The sequence below is a fragment of the Ictalurus furcatus genome, chromosome 12 (assembly GCF_023375685.1).
Source record: "Ictalurus furcatus strain D&B chromosome 12, Billie_1.0, whole genome shotgun sequence".
NCBI classification, from domain to species: Eukaryota; Metazoa; Chordata; class Actinopteri; order Siluriformes; family Ictaluridae; genus Ictalurus; species Ictalurus furcatus.
Genome location: NC_071266.1, coordinates 28,266,318 through 28,277,423, shown reverse-complemented (window position 1 = coordinate 28,277,423; position 11,106 = coordinate 28,266,318). Strand labels below are relative to the sequence as shown.

The following is an 11,106-nucleotide window of genomic DNA, read 5'->3' as shown; positions in this document are numbered from 1 at the left end:
GACCATGGAGCAATGGAAGAAGGCGGCCTGGTCTGATAAATCATGTTTTTTTTTTTTTTAACATCATGTGGAGGCTGTGTGTGTGTGTGTGTGTGGGTTACCTGGGAAAAAGATGGCTCCAGGATGCACTATGGGAAGAAGGCGAGCCGGCGGAGGCAGTATGATGCTCTGGGTAATGTTCTGCTGGGAAACTTGTATCCTGGCATTCATGTGGATCTTACTTTGACACGTACCACCTACCTAAACACTGTTCCAGACTGAGTACACCCCTTCATGGTAACGGTGTTCCCTAATATCAGTGTCCTCAATCAGCAGGATAATGCGTCCTGACACACTACAACACCTGTTCAGGAACGGTTTGAGGAACATGACATAGAGTTCAAGGTGTTGACTCGGCCTCCAAATTCCCCAGATCTCAATTCGATAGAGCGTCTGTGGGATGTTCTGGACAAACAAGTCCGAACAATGGAGGCCTGGACTTGCAACGTACAGGACTTAAAGGATCTGCTGCTGACGTTTTGATGCCAGATACCACAGCACACCTTCAGAGGTCTTGTGGAGTCCAGGCCTTGATGGGAACTAGAGGAAATAGGGGAACTAGAAGAACTAGGGGAACTAGGGAAAGTAGAGGAACTAGAAATACTAAGAGACCTGTTGGCACTAGGGAAACGAATGAGCTAGGTGGCACTTTTACACATTTTGTGTTGTAAGCAAGAGTAACTCCACTGAAACTGAGACTGTAAATCACTTTATTAAACAAACTCTCTTTCCCTGGAGTGGTTACTGAATGTAGCAATGGGAAAAGAGCAGTGAAGTGTGAATGTGAGGCTACAAGCTCTGTCCCTGACCTTCATCCTGACCCTGATTTAAGCACACAGAGCTAAACCTCAGCCTGACAGAGTACGGAAATATCGCTCCAGTGGAAAAGATGGGCTTCCTCCGAGAGAGGGAGGGAGATAAAAGAGTTTCAGAGAAGCTGAATTAATGTGCTTTCCCACTGGGACTTGTGCACAAAGAGTATTTGATATTTCAGTTTTTTGTAGTTTGAGTGCTTCGGAGAATATCTGAGAGAGCGAGAGACAGAGACAGACAGAGAGAGAGAGAGAGAGAGAGAGAGAGAATCTTTAGGAAAAAAAGTCTCTTTGTCAAGACTCTTATTGAAATGCTGTTCTAAATTGCCTGATGTGATGTGTGTGTGTGTGTGTGTGTGTGTGTGTGTGTGTGTGTGTGTGTGTGTGTGTCAGAGAGAGAGGAAAGAGCGAGAGAGAGAGATGGTGCGTTCCAAACTGCCTGTTGATCTGGGGGCAGTGTCTTTAAAGGGAACCCAAATTATGAAGACTTGTATGGTTTATTAGATTAACGCTGACATCTGCTATATAAATCTCCTATACAAAAACACTCTAGATGTCAGTTTTTTTTAAAAAAATAATAAAAATCCTTGCACTCGTAGGCTGCCATTGCTGTTTACGTCGCAATGCATTCTGGGTAGTGATATCAAGTAGTTGTAACGGTCTTGATTCTCCAGCGACCCTACAGCGATATAAACATGTCTTCAGCCTTTTCAATTTGAACCCGAGCGTAATGTAAGTGAGGAGTTTAATATAGAAGACATTACTCACAATGTAAATCAGAATGAAGATGGTCAGAGAGGTGAGGAGGTGAGAGTGGCGTAAAATCCATGGCCTGTGTAGCAACTGCACATCTATGCCAAGTGAGAGGGTTTATTGTTCAAGGTAAGCATATGGATTAAACTATCGTTTTATGATGAAACGTATTCTAATATCAATAATTTTAGAGATCATCAGCTATGATCTTTCCATCGTATACTTTATCCTGTTAAAATTCCAACACCCGCAAGCGTGCTCTCGCCATGTTATGAGCAAATCTATGCTATCTACATAGCTTCTGTGTGTATGAAGGTACTCATATCTTTGGAAAGCTAAGATTCTTGTGATTTGATTGATATAAACTGTATTGAGATACAATCACAATGGCAGCTACAATCAGCGTCTGTGCCAGACCACCGACATACAAACAAACACTTACAAAACAGAGTTAACTCATCTAAGCCTGATAGTAACCCACTGATGTCTTGTTACGCTGGCAAAGGTCCAAACAATCCAATTATGTAAAAATATTTAGTGCAGCTTTCAAAAGAGACCAAAACCATGCATGTGCTCCAAATGGTTCAAGAACAGCTTTAATTTGAATTTGGGCATGCCTTGGCTAGGCGTTTTAGGCTCATTTTACAGGAGCTTTACTTTATGAGAATATACAGAACAAACGCACTAACAAGATGCTTACGGGTTTGATTATATTTACAGATATCCCCTGTATCACAGCACACAAGAACTAGAACATTACAGACAAAAGCAGCACAGTGTGGCATTATTTTCCTGCTGCGGGGCTGTTAGCTAATTCTTCTGAGTGCTCAAGTGCAGCCATTTTACGGCATCAACTCAGAGAGCACTGCACGTGTCACATAATGGCGGCCTTCCTAGTTTAAAATATGTATTAAACATAAAGGATTTTTAAAGTAATTAAAATATTTCATGTGTTTCTAACAACGTATTTTAGTAGGAGAGGGCAATTACTGTGTGTTAAGGCCTACAAGTCTTCATAATTGGGGTTCCTGTTATATATACATATATATATACAAGTGCAATGTTTCCGCTATAATAATAATAATAATAAAACCTGAGGTACACTGTTTACTGCCCTTGTCCCTTTCATCATAAACATAGCACTGAGGTAGTCAAGGACTAGAGGAATAAGGGGAAACCTGGGTAACTAGGACAGGTTTGAGGAAGAAAAGGATACAAATCAACTAAGAAAGAAAAAAGAAAGAAAGAAAGAAAGAAACAAACACAAAAAGAAAGACAGAAAAACAAAAGAGTTAAAAAACAAAAAAACAACTAGTAACTGGAACAACTAGAATAATCGGAGTAGATAACAAATGGTTTGTTTTGAATGATTTATTCTATTCTAGGGGAATGTTTTATCTAAGAGCAGTGCTGTAACTATAACTAAGAGAAGTGTGGAAACAAGGACAAGGACCTAGAAGAATTAGGAAGCGCTTGATTAACAGGAAAAAAGGAAGTATGAGAATGAGGGTACACTAGAAGAACTACAGAAATGAGGAACATTTTGGAGTAACTAGGAGAATGGGGATAAAGAAGAAAAGCAGGGAGGTGTGTTAGTACAGCATGAACCTCACAGCCTCAGGGTCTCTGGATCAATCCTGAGCTCAGGTTACTGTCCGCGTGGGTTTCCTCTGGGTTCTGCACTTTCTCTTGAGTTCTCTTCACTATCAATCAACCATCCAGTAAACTCCTGCATCCCATCCGCTCAATATCAAGTGTTCCTTTAGCACTTCCTTCTTCCTTCCTTCCTTGGGAAGTGATTTGGTTCTTCTTCTTCTTCTTTTTCTTGCAACTGAACTCATAAATCTCTATTACTCAGTCATAACTTTTCATGCGAATTCCTTTGGACTTGCTCTTTCCTGTTACCCACAATTCCCTCAGTACGGTGTGAGCTCTTTCAGTACCGGAGTGTAGCCTGAGGGGCTTCTTCATCTGACCTTTACTCTGCGAAGGTCACACTGAGAAGCTGGACAGTGTTCAGTTAAAGCTCCACTGAAAGCAGCTGCCAGAACCTGCTGTGGTCTTCATTCCACATTCATCATTATGCATTCATTAATCCTGCTGGATGGCCTTTAGGACAGGAGCTCAGTTTCACACTGTTCCACAGATTAACATTCATACAGGTGCCGTAACTTCAGGGGTGTGTGTACTGTGTGTGTGTGTGTGTGGAGAGAAAAGTAATTAGGGTAATTAGAGTAATTAGGATATATCCGGTGAACACTCAGGTTTCCAGGAGAACTTGTTTAACTAGAGGCAATGTGGTAGCTATGAAGAGGAAAACTAGTGTAACTGTGAGAAGTGGATGGAGAAATTAGAACTATGACATCCATAAGAATTGACAGGCGATGTGACAGGAAGTCCAAGACCTACGAGCATTGCAGTACTAAGAAACTGTTGTTGGGTTTAGAGTTCGTGAAGATGTAAGAAAATGAACTTCCTTACGTACATATTTTCCCGTATATTTAGAATTTGAGTGAATGTGTATGATTTTATGTCTCATTCATTGACATTTCATGTCAGGTTTTCATCTAATTGCCAAGCACAGCTCTAAAGCGCTGAGTTACGAGCTCGTTAGTGTTGAGTTTTGAGAGATCAGTGTGTTACTGAAGGCTGTTGTGTGGTTGTAACTGTCAGGCTACTGCAGATCAAACACACCGTCACACAGAGAGAGAGCAGCTTGATGTCCAGAGACTCCGGCGATCAAGGGAAAGGAAGAAAAGGAAGAAATAATACACACTGTTAGGCATAACACGAAGCGAAATAGTGACAAAAAGCAAGAAGAACTCAAGCAAGAAGAAAGAAAAGAAGAAGAAAGAGGAAGGTGGAAAGCTGTGATTGTGTTTTGGGTTCTGTGTATCAACGACACTCCAGGCACTTGCACAAAAACGTAGCTGGTGGTACAAGTCATGCTCACCTTTTTAATAAAACCTCGAACAGAAACATTGTCAGAAATCCTGATAATAAAGAAAGGAGGAAAAAGTCCTCTCAGTGGCGTTCCCTCACGTTACACTTTGCACTTCAGTAGGAACAACAATGTAGTAACCAACAACAGGACCAACAGTAACCAACATTTTAGTAATTAAAATGAACCACACCTCTTTATTGTTACATTTAATGTTGTCCATGAAACAAGTCAGTTCCTGTTCTCACTTACGTTATAACAGCTGTAAACAGTCATTCCGTCACCTGCCCTCTGTTTATTCTCTCTCTCTCGAAGTTAATAAGACATAAAAATGGAGCCTGTCGTGTTACCAAGAAACCGCAAAGAAGCGTAAAACTCCTCCCTCCTGAAGATGTCGATAAACTTAGGCTACTTTACACGACAACCACGTACTAAAAACAGAAAAGGTTTTTCCTTCGCACTTTCGAAAAGTTTCGTGCACAGACAAAACGGTCCCCGTTCACATGGATCCATGAAAACGACTAAAAACGCTGTATTGTGCACACCAGGCCAGTAGATGGCGATGTCACTTTGTAAAGAAACACTACACGCCGGCGCACATAAACATTCACGTCAACGTGTCCGCCATGTTAATCCGGGAAAGACTGCCCTATAAACAAATATGAGTAAACGGGGAGCTGTGTGTTTTCTGGATAAAAAGCACCATAACGTTTACATTTCTCAAACGATTTCAATGGTTTATGATCTACGTGGAGAATAAAAATAGTTCTGTCTCCAGTTACTTACAATCTCAATAGCTAGTCTTGGAAAATGATTCATTGTCATAAGGGATTGTGAAAATTCACGCTTGTCCAGCACGGATCCGGCTCATTTTTCTTGGTTAATAAATGCCGAGACGTCCCTAATGTAATATAATGTAATGTACATTAAATGTGCATAAAGGATTTTTCATTGTGGAAATGGATTTTTCTGTCCTCAGCCCCATCTTTTAGCTTTTCTTGTGCTCCAGGTCAGAATTCTGTTAACAAAGCTCATTTTTAAATACTGAAAAAAATCGAAATAGTGCATCTTTAAGTATTAATAATAGATCATCACTGTACCAAAATGGAACAAAATCAGCAAATACAAATCGAATAGTGAGACGCTGGCAGTCCGTCTGCTATCTATATTTCATTAGCAATAAAAGGATACAGATGTACTATACAGATATGGAGCACTGCGAATGGGGCTGTCGATGGTATTTCTCTAACGGATGAGTAAAAAGACGAAAAAAAAGATGAGAACTGATAAGATTTGACCAGGTTGAGAGCTTGAGACTTTCTTATGGCAGCAGTTCGCATGTAACTTTAGTCATGCTCTCAAAGCAAGGGCAACTTTCCTTACGGCACCTAACCATTCATCAACTCCCATGAGTTACCCTCTTCTTACGTTCCTACAGAACAGAGAAGGCCAGGAAATGAGGACACACTCTAAAGGTGTCACAATGGAGGACATGCATATGGGGGAGTTTTGGAAATACTCGGCCCAAGGGAGAAACTTACTCCAGTTAAGATTAAGAGATACAGGCTTAATCTCCAGCTGGATTTCTGGATCAGCAGCTCATATTGTCAGTGGAAAGTATAGGGAATATAGGGAAAGCATATCATGGTCTTTGATATTAAAAATAATACAAATCTGCAGCTTCAGTCTTGAGGATTATTGATGTCTCTAAACTGTACTCCCACTTCCTTTGACCTGCATCCTAGCAAATATTGTTAGTTTTTAGGGCTAGCTTGATGACAAGGAGTTCCCAGTTGTCCGTGTAATCCTTTCCCTGTGCTAGCTCTCTCTAAGCTATAATCTCAAAAGTTATTACTAACACATGAAACGGCCTAGGTGGATGAGAATGTTGTAGAATATAATCCAAGTGTTGTAGTGTTGAGAAGCCAGCTGAAACCAAGGACACGAAAAGTTGGAAAATGCCAGGCTAAGGCACAGACATATGGCACCAGACAGTAGGTCCAATTAGGGGTAGCTTTAAAGGTCCTTGAATTCCTAGGAAATGTGCAGTTTCTTGAGAGGGCTGATTACATATATGGAGTTGGCAACCAGCCCAATGGTCCTGGTCACCTGATCATCTTCTGTATCATTGGTGTGAACTTATATGCAACTGTAGGGATTGGATGGGTCTTGGATGTACGGAGCTGGCTGGAAGGATCCCACCAGGATATGGAGAGCTCACAGCAGATGCAGATCTATAAGATCTATATCTCCCCATAGTCCCAGAATTGATTGTTAGCTAAAAAAGGATGTTATAGTACTATTGTAATATATTATTTGCTTGGTGAGGTTGGTTAAAATCGATGGATTTTGCATGCTCTTGTAGTATGTTAACCTACAAAATAGGCGGTGAAATTAAGTGGTTGAGGGATGGTGAATCAATTAATAGTTCACTCTGCACCTCCTCCCACAGGCTGTGGTGTAAGGCCATAATTAGGGCGTCCTCATTCCCGCAACTGTTGGCAGCTAAGGTGCAGCAAGGCAGAACAAAATCTGCTGCTGACATATTATATTTTGAGAGTCTCAAGAGCTGTTCCTCTGAGTTCCTGGCAGGTTTGGAATGCTCAAATATGGGCCTGGACAGGGTGATTAATCAGTCATAGAATTGATGCTAAATAGCTGCTGCTTAAACCGTAGAGCTGAGAGTAACTAGACTAATAGCAAAAGATGTCTTGGAAATGTTTGCGACTGGAAACCCCCAAAGAATGATGGGCTTCAGGTCAGTTGTTGGTTGAGGTCTTAGTAGATGAGGTGAGCTGGTGAAGCACTTGTTGTCGTTGCTCTTACGTTAGCATTTACATTTGGCAAATAGTACTTCTCCAAAAGAGTGACTTCATCAAAAAACATATCTTCATGCCTGCACAGCAAGGTCCATTTGACAGGAGTTGGTACCACAAGTTGGTACAGCAGAAAAACAGTACAAGTCAAAGTTGTTTAGTTTTCAATTAGTGCTAATTTGCATGCTTGGTGAAGAAGTATGTCGTTAGTCTTCATTTGAAGACAGCCAGTGACTCAGCCAGGGGAAGGTCATTCCAGCATTTTGGTGCTAGAACAGAGACAACCCCAACTGGGGTTGAATTGGTAGTAAGGAAAACAAGATGGAACCCAATGACCTGCGACTGCTGGACAGTTGCTGCAAAGTAGTGAATAGAACATTACGACACACATAATGTCTCTCCCTCTATCCAGAATGAATAAGGACTGGTGTGAACACAATCTTTGCTTCTTTGTTTCTCAGGTGAGGACGACTATTACGGGAGGAAGTTCCACCTACCTGATGTGACCCCGAAGCTGGTGAAGTTGGCTCCGGAGACACCAGAGCACCGAGTGAGGCCACGTCGTGTGCAACGTGCAATGTCTCAGGACCATGTCCTCTCACCTGTCGTCTCGCGCCGTGACTATGTTGCACCCGCATACACATTTTCGCAGGATATGCTCTCGGCCGATCGCTTGCAATCCCGGGATCCTTTGCTCTCACCGGACAAGCTGCTCTCGCTGCGGCGAGCCGATTTCCGTGAGAAGACGATGGCTCGTGCACTCTCGCACACGGACATCTTCGTGCCTCCCACGCCCACCATCGAGCGACACCACAGGATAGCGAAGGCGCACTCACACTCGCAGCAGAGCGATGGTGCCGGCGACGACGGGTACAGGGGGAACGATGGGCTGCTGAGCGTCAGTGGCAACAAAAGGCAGGCGTTCGCCTCAAGACGGACACACACAGTCGACCACTTGCAGTACATACCTGGACATCACCATCATCAGTACCGCACGGCCAGCAAGAATGAAGTGACAGTGTGAAAACAGGGACAGAAGGACAGAGGGAGGAAGACAGAAGCAAGCATCTACATTACAGTACATGGCAATAGTGCAAAACAGACAGAAAGGAGAATAAAAGGAGGGGAAAGAGGGAGAGATAGAGAAATAAATAAGAGTACGAAGAAAGGAAATAGGAAAACATCGGTATCACACTGCTGGCAAAGCAGAAGTGACAGTCTAAACATAGGGAAAGAGGCAGAGAAAATGACTAAAAGGAGAAGGTATGGATAAAGGTGGGACATTAAGATTACGAGTCGATTTTCTCACAGTTCAGAGTGAAAGAAAGCGAAAGACTGGGCAGGAGGTCACTGAACACTCATTGTGGTAATATAAACAGTGTGTGTGTGTGTGTGTGTGTGTGTGTGTGTGCGCATGTGTGCGCGCGCGTGTGTGTTAACGGAGGCGTCCCAATTTTCAGTTCTCTTCTTCCTTCTGCTTTTGACCTTGACTTGTTCCCGATTTCATCTCGAAGCTTCAGCCTCGACATCTTCTGGGTCATTTGGAAAAAAAGAGAAAGAATACACTTTCCTCCTCATGCCTCCGGCCAATGTAAGGGCTTACACATTAACACAGACACGATCACACCCACACACACACGCACACACACACACACGCACACACACACACACATGCGCACACACACACGTAAGAAAATGGGCTGCAGTCCAACAAAAACCAACAAAGACTTGAGAAAAAAAAACAGGACTGAACAGCAAAAGCCCTGTATTAACTTTATACAAATATACAGTGTAAAGAGACTTACAGTTTGTAATTCTAGTTCTCAGTTTAGCTTTAGAGATTACTCATAGATATGAAGAACAAAAAAAGGTCATGGGTGTGCCATGCAAATGAAAAAAACAAAAACCAAAAAAAAACCAAAAGACATTGCCCCATTTCGTTAGAAGTGGAGTAAAGGTTAAAAAAGCACAATCAATACAGTTAACAGTTGAAACACATATTTTATTATTTTCACATTCTGTCAATTCTTTTTTGGTATATCGACCAGCTCCTATCTGCCTCTTAGAGGCGCTATGTGCCAGTTTTCTTGCGTACAGGATTGTAAATACGCTGTGATAGCTGTAGTTCAGAGAGTCAAGTTAGCTCAGATTTTTGGGTTGTTGTTGTTTTCCAGACCTCAGTGATCTCAGTTTCACCATCCAGTCGTACAGTAAATGTGTCCGTGTGTGTGTGTGTGTGTGTGTGTGTGTGTGTGTGTGTGTGTTTGTAAGGGTGAGTGCATGTATGTGATATTAAAAAAAAAAAAATGTATCGATTATGAACATGTGGTTGAGTCAGACGATGTCTGATAAGCTTTTGTTGTTGCTGTTGTTGTTGTTTTTTTATTTTAGTTTTTTTATTTCTTATTTTAGCAGATCTTTCTCCTCTGGTATTGATACTGATGTCTCAACTGAACCTGAAGAATACCTCTTGTGTTTTTGGTTTTGTTGGTCCACAGTTCAGGTTTGGTACACAGCGTACAAGAATGGCGGAAAGAGTGCTGCAAACATTTCCACCCGTCACGTCGTCACGGCGAATCTCCGCCCATGCGCTCAGCCCCAGATTTGCTAAGATCTAAAATGCCGTTAGCTCATTTGTGTGGTGTACGTGCCAAAAGTGGGCGGGTTTACAAAGAAAGTTCACGTAAACTAGGTCACGTGCGAAGTTAGGGACGAAACCGAGTGGAAATTACGTTCTGGCGTGTGCTGATTCGGTTCCGATCTCAACGAATAAACTATAACCCCAGTTAAAAGCGATGGGATGTGTTTTGACAAAACATGATATGAACACAAAATAAAGAATTTTTTTTTTCATAAAGTATCTATGAACGAAGAGCTTTATTTGAGACATTATATATAATATGTCACCATTTTAAGAAACACCATTGGGCTTCATTTAATGCGCCTGATACAAATCACACAGGAAATGTGGTGTTCATGAGGATCTGGTTATTTGGGAAATTGTTCCTCCATTTTTGCTCCTGAATTTGTGTAAATATCAACACAAGTATAATGCGAACCTCGACCGATCGGCTTCGAATTGTGCTTCTGTTGACGAGTCACTGCGAATTTATATACGGATCGCACTTATCTTTCTCAATTACACACCAACTTAATGAACATTTTGTGAAATTCGCCAGATCGAAAGTGACTCCAAGAACGACTCCATAAATAAAGTTGAGCAAACTAGACTTTCAGTTAGTTTTTCAAAAGTAATGGCACCCTAGAGAAGGAGGAAGCGTGTAGTGTAGCCGAGCAGCTGCAGTGGCTAAGCTGCATTAGTGGAAGATTTAGCGCATGTCGTTCTTAAGGTGGAGCTCTTTCCCAGCGTAGTCGTCATGGCGTTATTTCAGTCTCTCTGTGAGTTTTGACTTTGGTGGAGTTTTATATATGTAAATCAGCTGCGCTGTGAACATAGTTTACGGAGGTGCAAATCGAAGTCTTTGTGAATCCGAATAAGGTATTTAATGGTTCGTCGGTCCGGTTTGTCCACAAAAACATTTACATACGGCTTCACTAAACGATTAAACAATGAAGCCAGTTTAGACTAATGCCTAATCTTGGTAAACCTTCTAATTATTCAAACTTATTAAATGATAAATGTCTTCAACTGGACTTCCACAGCTAAACTAACGGGGTTTTTTTGGTTGTATTCATTTGCACCCACATTTGCTGTTCCTAGAGTGACTTTCAGGCTGCGCATGTT

The 11,106-nt window shown here is 41.9% G+C and overlaps 1 protein-coding gene across 1 annotated transcript in view; it reads left to right on the top strand.

Annotated features, from left to right (window-relative positions):
* The window catches only part of LOC128615567 (protein shisa-6-like), an 85,922-nt gene extending 77,537 nt beyond the window's left edge, over window positions 1-8,385 (top strand). Inside the window, exon 8 of the mRNA XM_053637762.1 lies at window positions 7,823-8,385. Within this exon, the coding sequence (XP_053493737.1) occupies window positions 7,823-8,385 (563 nt within the window). The remainder of the gene's footprint in view (window positions 1-7,822) is intronic.
* The last annotated feature ends 2,721 nt before the right edge of the window (window positions 8,386-11,106 follow it).